Source organism: Armigeres subalbatus, chromosome 3 (genome assembly GCF_024139115.2).
Source record: "Armigeres subalbatus isolate Guangzhou_Male chromosome 3, GZ_Asu_2, whole genome shotgun sequence".
Taxonomy (NCBI): Eukaryota; Metazoa; Arthropoda; class Insecta; order Diptera; family Culicidae; genus Armigeres; species Armigeres subalbatus.
The window spans coordinates 411256422-411277893 of NC_085141.1; the positions used below are offsets into that span (position 1 = coordinate 411256422).

The following is a 21472-nucleotide window of genomic DNA, read 5'->3' on the forward strand; positions in this document are numbered from 1 at the left end:
TACAATTTAATAGGTTATAATTAGAAATCTATTTTCAAGAACCATTGGAAAAATATTTGAGCAACCCTAGTTCTTAGACAAGTGTCTTTAAAATTAATAACAAACAGGCTTATCTTTCAAAAAACTGGCAAAATACTTCAAGATAATGAATGAAATGTCTGGCAACGTTGCGTATTTTATCGAACAATATGTATTGATAACAATTCAAAATTTTGCTTGTCATGTCATGCGAGATAGGAATTTGGTTTAGACACCTCGGGCAGTTATGCGACTGGAAAAGGTTCGGACCTTCACAGTTATCTGATGAAATGAGTTGATAAGTATTTGCATAAAATTAGTTTCAACAATAAATAACACCTAAATTGAATCACCATAAGCAAAATAAAAATAACAATCCTAATTTCTGAGAATCTTCTTCCAAGTTTTACCCTACAATTAATGGTAAAATGTAGGCATCCTATATTCCGAGATAGGCGGAAATAAAGTACGAAATATTGCTGCAGTTGAAAATGGGCAGCGGGCTTGCTATTGCCGGTTCCTATAATTTGATCTTTAATCCAAATTAAGCAACCTAGTTGCTTTTTTCATTCTTCATTAAAATAATAAATGAGATCCATTATTTTGATTTACATAATTTAATCTTTAACCTAAGTGCTAACATTTTCGTTCAATCCGGTAAGATAAATAAACAACCATGCGCTCACTATTTTTTTCGGGTTGAACTACTGCGTCCATTACATTGAACCACTATTTCACATGCAATGAATTATTAGCGTTGGCTGGTTTCCTACCAGCCACGCACTGCCAGCATCCAGGTGCCAACGCATATGCGAGAATAGCCAGAATGAGTTAACCACCAGAAATTTGTATGGCGAAAGGCATCTAAGGCGAGATTTCTCAAAAGTAGGAACTTTTCAAAACTATTTGGTACCAGTTGTGTAGGAATGTGTCCGCTATTACGCCTACCAAATATTTTTTCTATGAAGGTGCGAGAAATCGAAGCTTAGATGCCTTTCGCCATATTGATTTCAGAAAGTTAACTCCTAGTGTGCACGCTCAAAGTGGGTGATTCATTTTCAACAAACATTGGCAGCTGATAGAGTGCTTATTCAACAAAAAATAGGCTTCTGGGGCTAAAAAACTACTTATTCAGCTCAAATTGTTTGGTTGGTTGTCATTTTTCACATTAAGCTCCAGACTCATTGTTGAAACACATTTCAAATGAGTTAGAAAGTTAAAAAAAACTTGTTGGTTTAAAAAAATAAGAAATGTGACATTGTGAAATGTAGCTAATTTAGTAAATGTTGCACCTGAAAGTTGAAATGGCTCAGTATCTTATTTATATTCGTAAAAAAATCGAAAAAGCTTAAGGGGTGCATATTAAACTGTTATACCCTAAGAAGTATAAAAAGTAGTAGAAACGAATTGAATAAACATAAATGTTTATAGAGAAATAATTATTTAGAAACAATTTCTTATGTCATCTTTGGATACGATAATCAAATTCATTGTCATGCACAATCTCGAATATTAAGTTTTCGGTAAATGGGTGGTACGTGACTCTACGGCAAATTTCGCCAGCATTTGTTTACAAAAGTTACAGCTTTTTTCATTCGTCTGGCTATGATTTCGCACATCTCTGCCCGTAGGATCCCTCTAGTTTCAATCTCATTACATCGTCGTGTGTCCGACTACGTCCGAAATGATGATGCAGCTCAATCAGATAGCCAATTCATATAGGTATCAATCACTCTAATTATCATATGAATGGGATACAAACAACCATGACCTTGACTAAATGAAATTCGTGTCCATATAGGAGACAGTGTTACGAAAAGACACTTTTCACAATATTTTGAACGAAGACGGCGAGCGGTATCCATCTACGTCATGTTCAATGGAAATCAAATGTCATCATATAAATCATATTTTGGGCCCAATAAAAACATTTTTTTTTAAATTAGGCTATTTATAATTATAAACTTGTTTGGAGCTCATAAACCCTTAGTCGATTGACAAGAACATGCTGTAGATGGCTGGGTTTGATTCTCTGGTTAGACATTTTCTCTACTTCGTGTTGGCGTTGGGCTAAAAATAAAAAAGGCCCGCAGATTTTTTTTATTAAATGATAGTATGAAAAAGTAGACAAAATTGAATCAGCAATTTTTTTTCAAATTTTTAAAGGGAAATTCCATGATGCATAGTTACTGTTCCGGTTTATATCTTTTATAGTCGTCCTATCAAAAACAATTAAGTATGAATAAAATGAAAATGAGTCTAATTTTGATACGTTTTTTAGCAGTCAGTATGCATTTTTTAGCGAAAAGATCCGACAAAAATTTATCCTTTATTCTTTTATTTTACAATGAAATTTTATTTTATATGGTGGATGGAAAACGAAACAGTTTTCTTTTTTATATCATGTTAATGTGATTATCGCCTATTTAAAAAACTTCAGAAAACAATTCAAGACTCATATTTTTGGATTAATTATTTTTGTGCGTCTTAGTGGAAACTACACAATTAAATATTACAAATATTCCTTTTCCATTTAGTTTCTTTATATGAACATTTTGTGTAGCAAGAGATACGTATTTCGTTTCATACTTGGATAACAATACACTGAAGATATTTTCAAGAGGAAACGAAATACGAATCTGTTTAAAAAAATTAATAGTGGATGATAATAATAGAAGAATATTTGTAAAATTTTATCATGTTTTACGTTTGGTCATCCCACTCGAATAGTTCGTTTTATACGACCCTCCCCAGAGATGTAGTTTCATTTGCAAATTAGTCCAGTTGCGTTGTTTCCACAACAAATCCTGAAACGGTTTTTTTTATTCAATGCACTTTCTACCCGACTAGAACGGGATAACAAAAATAAAAAAGGAAGCATTTTTGTAATACCTGCGAAATACGAATTGTTTACAGATAAACACATTTTGTTATTTTAAGTCTATTTTTTATCTTTTCATGACCTTTGGGTGACAGGCTTAGAAAACAAATAATCTACAACATCAGTGTTTATGATCCTTAGTTTTTGCCATAACTCAAAAATGCAATGAATATAATCACATCCAAATCAAGATTTATTTCCTTCCTTATGTATTGAATTAGGTCTCCAGCATTTTTTCTAAACATTTGCCATAGTACTAATGGAACACCAACCAAGACTTATCCAAAATTATAAGATTTTTTTCAAAAATCAAAAACATTTTTTTCCAAATGAAATTGTTTTTTGGTATAACTTTGTTTTACGATAAAGGCAAAAATGCTCTAGAGATTTTTTTTTGTTTGAAAAATTCATAACACGTCTTAACTATTGATTACATTTTGGTACGCTTTTCTTATCGAATGCATAACAAATTACAGTAAATACAACAGCAATGATAAAACCTGAAAGCAGAAAACAAAATTCTTCTATGACATATGTCCAATATCTCGTGCACTTATAATCGGAATCAAGTTCATGAATAAATTAAACGAATCCATCGATTTGTCATGCTCCTCCCACGGTCATCTGCTCCGGACCCATCCACCAGGATACACATCCATATGCACCCATCATAACCAACCCTAATGGAGGCTCGTCACGATATCTGTGCGGCGCGTAGTCAATTGTGTCCCCAACTCTTCCGCTTTTGTTCCACTGTGCCACCCGTTCGCAACCACTTTGATTGGTTTTCCAATTTATAGGCTTTGATGATTTATTCTCCGATCGCAGTTCAAACCACGCGGATGCTATCTCGCGGACCCTCGCGCGCACATTTCGTTAGTTTTCGCGACAGACCGGTTCGGGACAACTGGCGATTGCGCCGGTCCGGGACACTTTTGGGGTTCAACTAATAAATGCTGTGTTGTGAATTTCACTCGTTTGTCGCCACCATATCGGAACAGCCACTTGCCTGGTGTTGATTTAGATTCATCGGCCTATTTTAACTAGCCTCCCGAACGGTTCGGAGGCGCATGAGTTTGGCTACCGGGGCTGAGAGAGCATGATGACACGACGTCACAGTGATATTTGATAAAGGCACCATCGTTCAATGAATTTGCGATCAGTTTCGAATCGGCACTTGAACGGATAACAAAGCGGCCAACCGTCCGTGGACGGGCTTTCCTGTGTAGGTCGCGTCCGCATTAGTTTGTTTGTTGAGGCTCAAAAGCTACATTAGGGTAGGTCTCGTAATCGTTCAGAATGACGCGGTTCAATCGGTGGATTTCGTTGAAACAACCTGATAAACAACGGGCTTTGGGATTAGAGACGGCAGCAGAGTACCGTGCCCGGTGGATTTCGATTCGAGTGTTGTACTTCACCGGGTTCGTGATGTTCCTGGCGTTCGGCATCGTTGCCACTGGAGTTTGGCCCTACCTGAAATCCGTAATGATTTGTGAGAGTACAGTGCACAGAGTTTTCTGAGGTCTAAGTAGAAGTACATTTCAAAAGCTGATTATGCTTTGGCATCTAATAGAGATAATTTTTAAATTATCTGCTCTATGATTTAGTAGAAAGTGAAAAATGATTTTTGGGAAGATTGTGCTTCGTAATGTGCAATTCATGTGAAAAATGATGGTTATATTTATGCAAAGGATGATCCATGGAAATTTTAGAAGTAGTTTCCACATACTACTTTTTTTGCGCACCGAAAATGTAGTCATGAAGCTTCTTAAGTTTCAGAACATTTTGGTAAACAGCCTGAAATGAATCAACAGCAAAATTTTCAAATGTTTTAATTAAGAGAAAGCGAGCCTTGAACTCGATTTTGAAAAATTTTATCTAGAAAAAGAATTATATGAGCTTTCTAAACAAGCACATAAACCATCTGGCGTTGATCCATAATTAAATTAGCAACTTTCTCCATCAGAATCTACTAGAAACTGGTAAATTTCGATGTGAAAATATGCAATCTTCTTCTTATTCTTATATTCTTCATTGTTGACAATACGTCCCTAATTAGAATATTATCGCCGCGCAGCTTAGAGTTGATTAGGCATATCCACAGCTGTTTACTAAGAGGTTTTTAAACATTTGTGTATTCGTATATATGAGGATAATAAAAGGGGAGGTTAATACGAGAGTCATACTATCAGAAATTTTACCTTTTGAAATTATTTCAAGAAAAAAAAAGGAATAATGATTTTGGCTGTTATAATGTGTGCTGGACCTTTGGTTGTATCCAGCGAAAAAATATATTATTCGAAAACAGAAAATTCCTTCAAGAATAATCATGATGTACATATTTAAGCTACTTTATTTGTGATAACGACAGGATTTTTTTCCAATAAAATATTAGAACAAATAACAGCCAAAAAATATCAAATTGTTCAAACTACATCGAATACTCCGTTGAATCAGACACGTTTTTCTAGTAAACGATGACGATCAATTATCGTGTTCACTTGACGCTCACATTTTTTTTTCTGGAAAGCTAACGAAGTTCATTTGTTTCTACAATAGCTTTTCATCATATGTGGCGCGTTTTGCATTTCAACTGTTATTGCAGAAGCGACAGTAACAACAAGTGGGAATCCCATCAGAGCAGTAGCATTTGTGTTTGAGTTAGACGGCAAAGTGGAAAATTTATCAGCAAGGGAGGTACGAGGAAAATTGTGGAGATAGAGTATGGTTTCAATGCCTGTAAATAGTGATTCGTCATTTGTCGCGTGCTGTCTAGTCTAATACTGGAATTATGATATTAACATATTTTAGCTTCTTTGTATATCTATTTAGGATGCATTCAAAGTTTATGTATTTAATGGCATTGAACAAGTTGTCTGATGGTCAATGAATTTATTATTAGCAATAATTGAGTACCTAACAATGAATACTGAACACCGATAATTTTTTGCTGCAAGTCATCTAATTTGCACTGGTGAATCGTCGGACGAATCGCCGAATCGTCCTTACCCCTATTTGTTATTCCTGATTTTTGGTCTATGAAACGAACCCACACTATTCCACTCAAATATTCAGCTCGATGTAATCTTCTCAAACTCGCATGGTGTTTTTAAGGTGGAACTTTTTCATTTCTTTTTGGATTCCATTGGATTCATCGGCATTCTCTGAATCACTGATGTCATCTGTTCCATTTCTTCGTTTTTCGTTTCCACTGGTTTCACTATCGTTGAACGTATGCTATAACAATATTTTCGACCTCTTGGAGATATTTTTAATTATTTACAGTCGGAGTTTATTTAATGAATATAGGAGAAAACACTTTTATTATTCACTGCTACAAGACAAGTTTGTAGGGGAGTGTTCCAGTCGTGGGCTAATAAATTTTTTTGGTCAATATTATGCAGTTATATGAACACCAATGGATAACTATTTAAAAATTGATATTGTTTCGATCGAAATATCGGTATGGTTTTACACTTGCTACTTATTGTGATTTTGACCAAAATAATTTTTGTACCCTGTTGTGGGCAAAGCCGCTAGAAATGGTAAAATATAAAGTAATCCGATCAGTTGGTCATATCAAAACGGTTTGATACTTTAGGTAGTTGACCTGGTAGACAAATTGATCAGAACTCCACAACAATTTTGAGAATTTGGATCATCTGCATTCAAATAAGGGCTCTAGCAAGACAACCGTGAATGAATGGTGAGAATCGCTCAGGGGACAATAGGAAACCTGCTGTTGCATATCACGATTCTCATGATTTCTTGATTGCAGTATTCGACATATTAACCAAAAACACGTACTTCCCAACTTGTACATTTATTTAATAAAACGGGTGTTATGGAATTTGTAGAAAAAAGTTTAGTCACAAGATAAATCATTGAACAAATGTACCATGCGTCTCCATGCTGTGGAACGTTTTTCAATATCTCTACCTATAGCGTTTCCACAGGGAAGGCCATTTTGGCGCGAAAATTACTCGGTGAGTCATAAAGATATCGTAAAAACTTAGAGTATCGTTTTTGCTTAGTGTTTTAACTTCTATGAACATGCAATCAGGCAAACATAAAAATTCGAGTCAAGTACGAGATACTGAAGACGGCTTTACTGTTGAGGTCGAAATACGTGTCTGTTAAAGTTTATCGTCTATTTTTTTTATTTGTTATTTATTTTGTAGGCTCAAACGCACTTTGGCATAACGGAGCCGTATTTCTGTACCATTTTACAATGGAAACTACTTAAATATTAATAATAAACCAAAAAATCACTGTTTCCGAGTGTTCTTCTTTGGAGGTGATTGTAGTACATGGTCATTCACTGTTGCTGCGTGACGCTGACATGATGAATCTCGTTTGAATTTTTCCTGGCGACTGCCCCTGTTTGTTCCGTGTGTTCCATATTTTTTCCAGTGCTCTCTTTGTTTCTACATCTTCTCTGTAACGTCTCTGCATTGATTTTTCTTGTTTCCGATATTCTTCTTGCCGCTTCCGTTTCTCCGCTTCATTCTTCGCCCAATTTTCTGCCAGGTTCTTCTCGTATTCATTTCTATAAACCACTTCGCCTTCTTTCAATTGTTTTCCTATGTTTGTCACCTTTTCCGTTGCAACATCTTGTATTTCTTGTTGTTCCACTTCAATTATTTCTTCTTCCAAGACTTCTATCATTGTGGGTTCCACGGAGACCGATTGAACTTCGCTTACAATTTCAGCATACGTACTTAATGTTTTGCCGTTTTGTAACCTTCTTTCATTATTGTTTTTCAATTAACGCTGGGGGCAAGCAGTCCTCTTGTGCCCATCCGAATGACACAAAAAACATTTGTTTTTAAGCCCATCATAAAACACTTTTCCCTTCCAACGAAGGATATTCACAGTAGGAGGAATATCTTCCTCAATTTCCATGTAGAGACCTCTCACACCAGTAAACATGTGACCAAGGCCTGAATCCGACGGAAACTTTTCGCGAACTAAACGTTCAACTTTTCCGTATATCGAAAACACCGAAGATAGAAATTCATCCATCACCTCCGCTGTAACATCAAAAACTCTTACATATTCAGCATTCATTCCTGCATTGTACCATATATATATCGATATCGATTGTTTTTCCATCGGAATACTTAAACTTCACAAGTTCCAAATTTCGCTTCAGTGCTTCCTCCATTGCTGCCGCTGGTTTGTATTTTATACACAGACTTCTTTCCGTTCCCATCTTATACACTGTTTCCATATTCGGAACATTAGGATCCAGCTGCTTCACGAATCCAGCAATATCCAACCAGGATGGCCGAGGCGCTACCGCTGGGAAATAAAATTTTACTGTGTTCTCGATCATCATTTCATTCATTTCGATGCTTGCCTCTAGTCACGTCACGTCTAGTCTTATGAGCAACAGAAATCAAGCAAGCACGACCGTCGAGAACAAAATGCTATTCTGCTTGTTGATACTCTAACAATAGGCTGTAGAAAAGTTCCAACTGCTATATATCATAGCGAGTACCGGCTGCAACTACGTCTTGATGCGACGAGTGCAAAGTGAAAACTGAGAACTCGTCTTATGATAAATGAAAATAACTTCAAAGACGTTAAAGCGACGAGCCCGATCCTACTTTGTGATCAAATAATCTCGGAATTTTCCCAATCAATCAACTAACACCAGTCAAGGCAAGATTTCACACACTAATGGCGCCTTTATTTTTTGACTGATTTTCGAGATTTTCTCATAAATCGAATAGGAACTCTCCAGCACTTTTTTTTTATAAATTGTTACTCATGAGGATCAACTATTGAGAATTTCATTTTTTTTTCAAACTCAGTGAAAACGTCAGAACCAAGCAATCCAATTATGCATCTCAAACACGGACATCAGATTGACGTAAGTTACGGGTCATTATTGGAAATAAGTTGGATCATTTCCCGACCAGCATTGTATTCGGAAGAAACTTGATTTTAGAGGATTATCTCCAAAGTACAACCACTAGTGGGTAGAAGACAATTCATGACGTCAAGTGAAAGTTTCTTGCCAGATATTGACTTCAGATTTGTCACCTTAAGTGTTTGGAAGTGCCAATTATAGAAAATAAATCGGTTCTTTTCAGAACTACCATTTCCAACACGAGAAAGTCGAACCGAGACGAAGTTTCTTCAATATTCTTCTCGCAGCCTTCGCTTACTAGGGCATATTTCCCCCTTGCCATTATCGCTTGACTACGGCAGAATGTTAGCGTCGGTAACGGAATCACAAGCGTGGTGAGTAAAGAAAATTCGATGGCGTCAGTGTACCTTATACCAGCGATTCTCAACCTTTTTCTTGGGTGGTATCTCTTAAGACCTTTGACATAGTTTGAGGTACCCACTCGTACATTTTTTTATTTTCTTGGAAGAAATTGTTAGCCGCATTTCACTTGGATTCTTTCAACCCGCACAATTCAATCCGATTAAATTTTCTAAAAATTCGGACTTTCGACAGAAAATCGAGGAGTTACGTACTTTGACTTAGAAATTTTCAATCTTGGTAACGTTTATATATTTCATATTGAAATGAGATGCCTTCAAGTTGTTTTGTATCAATTTCCTAAAGCTTGATAAAAAAAATCGTAACACTAATGCTTTCCCAGGCAGCACACATGTTGCACAAATATTTCTGTGACCCATATGCAACCAAATTTAGTTACATTTGAGTTGCTGCAACCAAATCGGCCTGAATGGTGCTTGGAAACTTGGCTTTGAAACAGCGTTGGTAATTATGTAAAATATTTTGAGCATATTGGATCCTGATTAAAACTTTAGAATTCCGATTGAAATGCTCGGAAAGAAAAATATATTGCTAGGTCTAGAAGTTTTTGATACACGCTTAAAACCATTAACATGATTGAACTTCAATCATTAGAACAACACATAGATGAGACAGCCACGAAATTGCCTATCGTGTATGGTCGTGTTAGCGGTTCTTTTTAACATATGTACGTATGTACATTTGATTCTTCCGGTGGCTTTATACGGCCATGAAACATGGACGTTGAAGGAGGCTTATCGGAGAGCTTTCAGAGTGCTTGAGCGTAAGATGCTGCGGATAATACTCGGCGGTGAACAGGAGAACGGTATCTGACGGCGTCGTATGAATCACGAGTTGTACCAGGTGTATAAAGGGCTGGATATTATTAAGCTTATTCAACACGACAGACTACGGTGGGCTGGTCACGTTGTTCGTATGCCGGAAGAACGTCAAGCGAAGATAATATTTAGTAGAAAACCCGGAGCCCATCAAGTACGTATGTACAGATTCCTGGTTTTATGAGGAATGTAATACTGTAAGAAATATTGAGCTCCGAGCTGGAATAACATCACTTGAGCCATTTTTGTGACTGTGTTACTCTTGCTCATCTCAGTGCTGTTCTAAAAGAGGCCCGTTTTGTGTAAATGTATCAGAAAATTGTATTTAAAGTGTGTAGAACTTTTGAAAATTAGGACTCTTTGGATGGTAACTAAGAAACATGGTGGATTGCTACAAAGCAGATAATGCTGAAGCTCACTGATTTCGAAACGAGTCCCGGTTTGGACTTGGCTTACTTACTTGATACTTGATACTTGATGGGCTACAGCTCTTCGATGAACCTGAATATTGAGCGCCCTCAGGTCCTCTTCAAATGTAAAAAGCCATCGTGTACGCGGCCTTCCACGGGACTTGGCTTACTTATGACTAAAGAATGTCAACAATGTAGCTAAACAAATATTGACACTGGAGCTATAAAATGAAGGTTTCCAATGGTTTGGTTGAGTAGTAAGCCTTGCCTTTACTGCCGCTAACCGCAAGTCGAGCACATCTGTATATGGAAGCCCATGTACGGATGCGCTCGACTTGCGGTTAGCGGCAGTTTAGTTCCTGTGTGTCTTGACTCGATCTCAATCGCCGTCGTTGGTATTTTATCATACAAAAAAAAGTTTGACCATGACTTCTTCCGGAAAGGAATAACAATGAATCTCAATAATATACCGAAGGATAGCTACTTTTTACTCCGGTGCTCGAACTCCTGCCCTTCTCTTTTTCGTATAAAGTGCAAGAGAGGGAGACCCTTGTACGTAATTACGTAATTATTGTATGGCCTCTATGAACTCCGGGGCTACTATGGACATTTTGAAATCCATCAATCATGTTACCGTCAATGTTTAAATTGATAAAAAAAACTGGCGTTGCAATACTTTTCAGTAGTATGTCAAAATTAGAGATTTGTCAACAGAAACCCCATCAGTAGTTCCCTTTTTTGTTACCCATAAGTACGACTTCTTCTTCTTCAATGACTCTACATTCCATCTGAAACTTGGTCTACTTTTCCTTTTAGTATTCTATTCGCATTTCCTCATTTATTAACTGAAAGCTTTTCTGTCTTCTTTTTTATGTCCGCCATTGCATGAGTGTGTATCTTTTGTGGTAACTACAAAGGGATACAAATAAGTACAATACTCTATGCCCTGGGAGTCAAGAATGTTTCCCACCCGAAAACAACCTAGACCGGACCGAGAATCGAACTCGCCATCTCCGGATTGGCAATCCTACGCCTTTGCTCGCAAGGCTACTGGAGACCCATAAAGACGTGCTTGCTGCATGTTATAGAATCTGTCCCAAACCATACTGAACAGAACTAGCGCTTGCCAATAGCGAAATAGAAATTATGTATAACTCATCATACGTAATATATGCAGCTGAGCGCAATTTTATGGATTTTTTTGCGATTGTGCTATTTATTCAGGACAACAAATGTACTCAACAGAAAAAAAATAGAATTAGATCTATCTAATAGTAACATCTTAAGATCGAAGAGATAAAAATAGCATTAGTTAGAGTGAAACTGTCCAGAATTCAAATAAATTCTACCTCGCGTTTTCGGAAGCACCAATATTGATAAACAAGCAACGAATAACTGTCATCTTTTATATTTTGCTTCAGTATTCAAAGTGGTGCATTTGAAAACGCGAGATGGAGCAAAATTTGGATTCCGAAAAAATCGTCCGTCAAATATAATTCCGTTTACCTACTTGAGAAAAACAAGTCTTCGAAAATTAGTTCTTTTTGCAATTATGATACACCATCCATAATTATGTATTTTTGACTCAGGTACCCCCAGAGTCTAGCAAAGGTACCCCCAGGAGTATGTGTACCCCAGGTTGAAAACCGCTGCTTTAGACCAGCGGTTCTCGACATTTTTATTGATAGGTACCTCTTCGAACTTATGCTTTTATTGAGGTACCCCCTATTTTTGTCTACTATTTATGGCTCTCCAAAAAGTTGCTTCTTCTTCTTCTTCATTGGCATTACATCCCCCACTGGGACATTGCCGCCTCGCAGCTTAGTGCTCCACAGTTATTAACTGCGAGGTTTCTAAGCCAAGTTACCATTTTTGTATTCGTATATCATGAGGCTAACACGATGATACTTTTATGCCCAGCGAATTTCCAAACCGAACATTTTCTTGACCGGACCAGGAATCGAATCCAGCCACCTTCAGCATGGTCCTGCTTTGTAGCCGCGCGTCGTACCGCACGGCTAAGGAGGGCCCTAAAGTTGCTTGATATTTTTTATATTCCGTGAAACTTTCCAATTCAAATTTATGCAAGTTTAAGGCTCCTCCAGACCTAAGCGATTTCATCGCCGCGACGGCGACAACTAGTCGGCGCGATTCTATCGTTGGGTCGCTGCAGGCAATTTTCTATTTACGCTTCCATACCAATGGCGACAGAATTGCTGTCGCCAAGCGATAGAATCGCGTCGCGTGTTTGGGGGAACCTTTATACATCAAGCTTCTTACAAGACTTTGAGGATTTTTGGAGACTTCCGATCGACTTGAAGGGAGGCTTCTGAGCCTCTTAAAAGAATTGAAAAAAGGCTTCCAAGCCTCTTGAAAGTAGGCTTCCGAGCCCCTTGAAATAAGGGTTCCGAGCATCTTAAAATAAGGTTTTCGAGCCTTTTGAAATGAGACTTCTGAACCTCTTAAAATTAGGCTTCTGAGCTTCTTGAAATGAGGCTTCCGAGCCTCTTGATAGCAGGCTTCTGAACATCTTGAAAGGAGGCTTCCGAACCTCTTGTTAGGAGGCTTCCGAACCTCTTATTAGGAGGCTTTCAAACCTTTTGAAAAAGGTTTCCGAGCCTCTTGAAAGGAGGCTTTCAACCCTTTTGAAAGGAGGCTTCCGAGCCTCTTGAAAGGAGGCTTCCGAGCCTCTTGAAAGGAGGCTTCCGAGCCTCTTGAAAGGAGGCTTCCGAGCCTCTTGAAAGGAGGCTTCCGAGTCTTTTGAAAGGAGGCTTCCGAGCCTCTTGAAAGGAGGCTTCCGAGCCTCTTGAAAGGAGGCTTTCGAGCCTCTTGAAAGGAGGCTCCCCAGCCTCACGAAAGGAGGCTTACGAGCCTCTTGAAAGGAGGCTTCCGAGCCTTTTGAAAGGAGGCTTCCGAGCCTCTTGAAATGAGGCTTCTGAGTCTCTTGAAAGGAGGCTTCCGAGCCTCTTGAAATGAAGCTTCCGAACCTCTTTAATAGAAAACTTCAACAATAAGTTTTTTTTATTGTAATACATCCGCCATTACGCATTTTTATCCGAGGTACCCCCTGGGATATGCGGAGGTACCTCCAGGGGTACATGTACCCCAGGTTGTGGACCGCTGCTCAAATGATCGTCATGTGGTGTGTTTTTTAGATTGACAACCGTCTTTATTCTGCAGGAAGGTTAGTGTGTTTTTGACCGAATGTTTTCATTTTTTAACAGCACAAAGCCATAAATATGCTTAATGTTCTGTACTTATAAAAATGTCAACTTCTCATCACAATTTCAGGATCTGTTCGTAATATAAGTTGTTGCATCAATATGGTGACACTTGATCCCGCATGAGTCAACTATTCAAAAATTTTACAAAAAAATTTAAAAAACATGCCACAATGGGAATTTTTAAAAGCAAAAGGCTCGAAATTCGCTTACTCCAGCTGACGCTGCCAAATTTCCAGAAAGTATATGTTTCCTAAAGGGAAGAAGTGCGATGAATCGATTGCGCAGGTTTTCGTGCTGGTCAGACTTCAAAGTGCCCATTTTCCCCCGATTCCCTTGACAATCACAATATTTCTGCTATGCCTCAAACTGGCGCTGATATTTCTTCACTAAATATATTTTTCCTGAAGGTTAAAAGCGCGATCAATCGATTGCGCGGGGTTTTATGCTGGTTAGACCAATTTGAGATAGCCGTTTTGCCCCAATTGTTCTAAAAATTATATTTATTCCACAATTCCTTAAAAATGCAATATTTTATAAATGCCTTGAAGATCCGCTGGTAACTTTTCTATGAATATATGTTTCCAAAAAAGAAAACAAATCGAGAAATCAATTATTCGTGGCTTAGTGTTGGTCAAACTACAAAAAGGCACGTTCAGTCTCAAATTAACAATGCAATGCCGGACTCTTGTCAAAACGACACGTCTAGAAGTTTAATATTATAACATACATCATTTCCTAGCTCAGAATCATTGAAGTATTTCATTTCATAGGGAATTTTGGGCAAAAAGGTGGGAAAAAAGAGTATCTCCCATCACTTCCTTTGTATGATTACAATCAAGAATCATATAATATGACTATTATTGTCTAGTTGTGTTATCGGGTATGGTTTGAAAATATTTGGCATCGGTGTTATTCAAAAGTCGTTTTTTCCAATAAATAACAAATTAAACATTCCCGAAACGATTTACTTAATTAGTTTTGCTCGGCAAATATTTTCAAATATCTGTTCAACATTTTAATACTACAATGAATATTATAAAGTTTCACAGGATACATGAAAAAATAATTTCCAGTTAGCCTTACGAGTCCATGCTTCTTGGGGACGGAACAATCGAAGTGTAACTGGTTGTGCATTTTATAGACTGATGAGCATTGTAGAGTGCCATGAATGAGTTTCCTGAAATCAGGAACAATAATCATGATTTCATGAACTGAAAATTTTTGTAATTTCATGATTTTATTGTCATGATCATGAGGTTTTTTTTCGTGTACAGTATGTCCCATAAAAATGCAAAAATCCATACCTCAGTTCCAAGTAAGTTTTTTTCAAGGAATAATAAAAAAACATAATTTTATTTAGGAGTTCGTTTATTAAGCTTTTCGTGCCTTTCAATATGTCCACCATTTTTCTCGATCACTTTTTCCAAAAGGGGACGGAATCGAGAACATACGTTTTGAATGCATGAGTCAGTCATCGAGTTCCATGCCTTGGTAATGCAAGCTTTCAGGGCGCCAACACTGGGGTGAGAATGTTCACAGGCATTAGCCTGAACATATGCCCATGTTGAGTAATCCAAAGGATTCAAGTCCGGTCTGCTAGGAGGCCAAATGTCCTTTGGCCAAAATTCCATGATTTCCTTCAGCCACGCTTGAGTCCTTTTGAGGTATGACACGGTGCTCCGTCTTGTTGGAGAATGACGTGTTGGTGTGCTCCGAAGTTGGCTTTCATCCATACACAATATTTTTTTTTCCTTTAAAACTGGACTGTTTTCATTCATTCTTCTCCATTATTAGCCGGGTTTTCAAAAGTGACCCAGTCGAATTAAAAATTTGAAATGTCCAAAAAAAAATATTTTCAAAATAATCAATAAAGTTTTTTAAATCAACGAAATCAGTTTTATTTCTTTGCTAGTATAAAGGTTGTTTGTTTAGCTTTTCATTGGCATACAAAAAGTCATCATTATATCAACTAGGGCTAAAGTTATGGATTAAAAACAAGATGTTGAGCCGACATTCTGGCTGCACATGCCAGATTGGTTGCTATTTTTGACGGCTTGATTGGTGGCACTAACGTACCCTCATTTCCGCCGTCCAGGCTTCAATGTGAAGCTCCAAATAAATTAAATACGTATCTATAAATTTAAAATCCAGTGATGGGAATTGATGAAATAGTATGAACTCATCAAGCAGATCTTAGCACATGTGTTATAGACTCTTGCTTAACAACAGTTACTGAGATTCAGAGATGTTCATGGTTACTCAAGGGGGAAAACCTCAACATCTTGAAATTCAAGCACGATTTAAATCAAACTGACCGGACTCATCGACCAAAAAATCGTGCACGTTCCGCTTCATCTGTTTGAATCGCCGCTCGATTTAACATTGCAAAAACAATAAGGTATTACGGTCTTTCCATACTGCGATAGCGCCTAATGAAAACTAGGCTGCAAAGCGACTTAGATTCAGTGTTATCTGTATAGATGTGAGCTAAATAAATAAAATTAATAAAAATACCTTTAGCAGATGTACTCAAATTACAGAAAAATTGATTCGTGTATATTTTTGAACCAATCACTATTTTTTTTCTTTCCTTAATAGAGTTGGGGGCCCTCCTTAGCCGTGCGGTAAGACGCGCGGCTACAAAGCAAGACCATGCTGTGGGTGGCTGGGTTCGATTCCCGGTGCCGGTCTAGACAATTTTCGGATTGGAAATTGTCTCGACTTCCCTGGGCATAAAAGTATCATCGTGTTAGCCTCATGATATACGAATGCAAAAATGGTAACTTGGCTTTGAAACCTCGCAGTTAATAACTGTAGAAGTCCTTAATGAACGCTAAGCTGCGAGGCGGCTCTGTCACAGTGTGGGGATGTAATGCCAATAAGAAGAAGAAGAAGAATAGTGGGTTATTTTTCAATTGATACCCACCTAGAAGTGTTGAAGTTTTTTTTACATGTAAGAAAGGAAATGAAAATGATGAATCTGAATCCATATTGCCATAATATATAAATCACATGTAAAGTATAAAAGTTCACGAATCTGGACCTCAGAAAACTCTGTGCATCAATTGCAGACCCAAATCTGACACCATAATTACGATTACAGCTCGACCCAGGGGCGAATAAAGTGTTCCTGGCATACGTATTTGCGGTGCCTCCGGTAGGGCAGATGTTTTTCAGTCCGTTCTTCGGATGGTGGACAAACAAGCTGACGTCGGTTCGAGCGCCGCTGATCCTGCTGGTTGGAGTTTTTATTGTGGGAAACATACTGTACTCGCTCACCGATGAATTCGAAAGGCACCGGAGGTACATTCTTTTGGTGGCACGAGGCCTGGTCGGTGTCGGCACATCAGCGGTGACGATCTGTCGAGCGTACATTTCCGCCGCGACACGAGTCTCGGAACGAACCAAAACCATCTCATACATGTCGCTGGCTCAAAGCATAGGTCTAATGATTGGGCCCACGTTTCAGTCGGTCTTTTCCGCCCTGGGAGAGCAGGGGTTCTCAGTTTTCGGCTGGTTCCGAATAAACATGTACTCGTCGGCTGGATGGGTCTGCGTGATACTGGGAGTGTTCAATATGGTGCTTCTGATGCCGTACATATTTAGAGACAGTCCCATTGCCGTCAAGGAAGCAATGAAGAGCCAAGGTGCAGCCAATGCGAAGGAAACGTGGAAGTCGATGCAGCTGCAGTATTTCGCTATCACCCAAACGATAGTTTCGTTTTCACTGCTGATGTTGTTATATGTGGCGTTTCAAGCGTAAGTAACATCGGGAATAGTTTGGCGCCAAATGAATTGACAGTATCGCGAGTGGAGGATATGAGAATCAATTAGAATAACGACCCATTCAAACATATTTCTGTAATTGATTTATTTGCGCGTAAATTATTATTGCTTTGTTCTCTGATATGTTGTGTTAGTTTTATTGAACGAGCTAAATGGGCAGTTCAGTTAGCTCCGGAAAGTTATGCAAATAGCACCCGATAGTGCGCTAAATTTCGCACTTCACGAATGTTGGGCTGCGCACGATTAGTAACGACAGGGCTGATGTGAATATTTTTAGAGGTCAAGTTACGATGCTTTCAAAGATATCCGTGTGCTTCTGCTAGGTGTTTGCATCATAATGACATAGATGATCTGATCTATCGTGGTGATGTGGGGATTTCCGAGAAACAACGACATTTTTCAAGTAAAAATTGCCTTTGGGATTGAGCGACTCAAATGTTTGTATCAGTGACATATTGAACGTCGAGCTCATGGACTTGATGTCATCATTCACACAAATTTCAAATGAATTGTATCAGTCCGATTGATAACTAGGTAGAACTACGTCTATTTTTGATTGAAGCTCTTTTTCTATCTCACACTCCCCTAAAATAACAGTTTCCTTTAGTTGTTTAGTTGTTTGCCACCTGAAAATAAACATTATTTCGTTGAAAATTAAAAAGGTTTTCCCGGCAGCCTATTGCGCTTCGACACACCTCAACTAGCTACATAGACAATTCTCAAGTAAGCACACGAGAATACAGAGAAGTTTTGGCAAAATAATGTTTCTATTTTTTGTATAAAAGCCTGTTCCTGTTTGTTTTTAAGGCTGTTTCGGGAATGGGACTCTGCCGGGAACACCATCCGTAACTCTACTGCTGAGATATCTGAAGGAATATTTTGTAGTTCTCATGCTATAAAATATCACTAGCTATTACAATTCTAAAACTTTTTCGAAAGATATGACACGATTATTTTTTATTTCTCTTTGGAACCAAACCCGGATTAAATTTATCTATGGAAATTTTCTGTATTTTTCGTTAAGAGATATTTTTTTTCCTATGGAAAAACCAAACTGACTTTGTAATTAGTTTTTGCTCAATTGAATTTACTTTTACTTTACGAGCTATCTTCTTTTTGAACATTTGTTGCAACAAATAAATTGCTTTTTCGTGTATTATTTAAAATTTAATCGTTTCCATTATACTCTTCATTGCAGCCTCCTCTCCCCAATAGCCTTGGATCAATTTGGCTGGACCAACGAAGAATCTCTCTTCTACTTGGGAATCCTGATGACAGTTGGTGCTCTCATTTCCTGTGTTCTCTTCCTGCTGTTGGATCCATTATGCAAGCGTTTCGGCGAATCGAACGTCCTCGTCTACGGAGCCATGTTTGCCCTCTTCCTCAGCCAACTGATGCTGATTCCGTTCGGGTCGGAACCGATCACATCAGTCACCGAGGTGGGTAATTTGACCGAACTCCACAATTCCACCACCGTCGCATCCGGTTGCCCCCTGACTCAAGAGTGGTGCCAGCGGATACCTCCGATCAGCAAAGTACAGTTCACGATCTCCTACACGCTGCTTTGCGTATCGTTCTCAATCGGCACGACACTGAGTCAGGCTGTGTTCTCGAAACTACTGGGCCCGCGACCACAAGGCACGTGGATGGCTTTGCTGACGTGCGCGGGTAGTGCGGCTCGCATTTTAGGACCCGGATCGGTCACGCTTTATGTGCTGTTCGGAACGTACTGGACCTTTGGAGCCGGGTCGGTTTTGGCTGGATTGGTGTTCATCTGGATGTGGGTTTACCGAAATACTTTACAGCCTGCCAAGCCAGTGGTGCCACCGGAGATGGCCGAGGAACTCAAAGTGCTTAATTCGAAAAATATTGTACAATAGTAGGGAATTTCCACGAGAAAATGTAGCTGTGATCTGTACTTATGAAATAAGTAATAAAGATTTTTATAATTGTTTCGTTGTGAGTTAGATTAGTATAATTTAACCGGAAGTTTAATTTACGTTGAGATTATTGGGATGACAGTACCACGAACAATATAAATAGCCATTTGTTCTAATCCACTGCTTATGGATATCAAACTTAACCTACTTTTCCATTTACCCGTTGAATTTCGCATAATTTCTTCTATGAAAGTAAAAAGCTTTCCCCGTTAGAGGTTTTTTAAAATTTGTTGAATTTCCTCTTTATTGACAATTATGCATCATTGGCAATGGAAATCATCACTCCCGGATGTTTTAGAGTCCGCACCGAGGGTATGTCGTGCCCTCTAACGGTAATCACTTTGCAGGCTGTGGAACATGATATACAACGGGGTGCTAAGGCTAAAGTTGCCCAAAGCATGCGCATTGCGCATGTTTATGTATGTGTGTATGTGCTCAAAAAGTCTCACCATTTTTCAGAAACATATCCTTCACCGATTTCCTATCAATCGACGGGGAATCCTTTTTCATTTTTTCCTATTGAAAATTAATCAGATCGGACTAGGTATGGGGCCAAAAGTTGTAAGCAAAAAACATTTTTTTTCCGCTATAACGCGTAAAAAAGTCTCGTTTTTCTGACACTCGTTTATACTCGACCGATTTGCTCACAAGAAGTTGCACTCGACGGGGATTCCTGCCCTATTGCTGCCTATTGAAATTGAAATGGTCAAAATATTTATTTGTCACTTATTTTTTTGGCACTTATCCTCAACCTATGGGATAGGATGTGGCAACTCAAATGTGACAACTACTATTTTTTTAGGGACACTCTTATTTAAGTAGGTAAATTTGCTTTACCGTACACCGCAAAATTTCGTTTAGTAATGGCCTATGATGGTATATGAGTTCCTTTTCTTTGGCAATGGGACTCATATGCGGTCGTTTTCAAGATGGGACAAGTAGGCTTGATGTTTGTTCCTCATTTGATGTTTTCATATGGGACTAATATGCGATCATAGGTAGTTTCGACGTTAATTGCATCTCTCCGCGTAAAACTGTATCCTGGACCACAGTGCATTCGATTACCGTGAGGTTCTTCACCCGTGTTCTGAATCTGGCAATGATTATTCTCTCATTAATTGGTTCATACTTGATGAGTGCTGCCTGTGCCTGGACGCTATAAGCAAAAAACCAACTTCTCGTAGAGGTGTGCGCCGCCGCACATTCAAATTTGTAGAAGTTCACAGAATTTCTCCCGGACATTTCGAAGATTCAATGAAGATTTTATAGAATTTTCAGATAGTTATACATACAACATAACGTTGAAACTGCAGAGATTTTTTTCGTGAAAATACGTGAAAATGGATTCCTTGTAAATTCCATACAAATTTCTGTCGGAATTTTGGAAAGCTCCCCGTAAAACTTAAGGTAAACTTCCAATGGAAATTCTAAAGGATTTTTGAATGACATTGTTTGCCTAAAACCCATTTGCTTAGCTTGCTTGTTAGACTGCCATAATCGGTTTTAACAGGTTGAATATTATTCATGAATTATGTAAGACAATCATACTTCAGAAATTATTAAAATTGAATTTAATGCAATAATGTTACATTAAACTTCAGTCTGGAATCATATTCTTATATTTGGTGTCAAAAACGTTAAAATTGTTGAAATATCCACCAAAATATTTTAATACATTAGCAAAAAATAATGGTTTTAAGGGTTTACTAAATCTTTAATATCTCAGCCCCGTTATAATATTTTTTGAATCTGTTTTCACGAAAACTTTCCATATAAAAAATAATTTTTGAATAGTGGTTGAAAAAAAAATTTGCGGACACGAGGTATTTTTTTCGAAAATTGCCGAGAAAAAAATGCCTTTTTTTATATTGAATTAGTTCTAGAGGCCATATAATTGCATAATACCAACTGAATAACCATGTAGGATACTCATTATGGTCCACAGAAAAAAAAAACGATTAAAAAAGTGATTAAAATGTGGCGAATATAGCCAATATATGACAATAAGTGCACAAAACAGCTTTTTTTTTTTTTTTCAAAAATCGCTCTATCGAAACCTCTAACTATTTTTCAGAATTTTGGGTTGTTCTACAGAAA

General features: G+C 38.0%; 1 protein-coding gene across 4 annotated transcripts in view; it reads left to right on the forward strand.

The window, feature by feature from the left end:
• LOC134227186 (major facilitator superfamily domain-containing protein 8-like) overlaps nt 1–19430 on the forward strand; it is a 75323-nt gene extending 55893 nt beyond the window's left edge. For 3 of the 4 annotated variants that reach the window (XM_062708507.1, XM_062708510.1, XM_062708508.1), the window contains exon 3: nt 18634–19430. In XM_062708507.1, coding sequence (XP_062564491.1) covers nt 18634–19315 — 682 coding nt within the window. In that variant the 3' untranslated portion in view covers nt 19316–19430. Of the gene's footprint in view, nt 1–3725; nt 4382–16752; nt 17409–18633 lie in introns of those variants that run through there. The other variant, XM_062708509.1, reaches the window with a different exon arrangement.
• Nucleotides 19431–21472: the final 2042 nt, after the last annotated feature.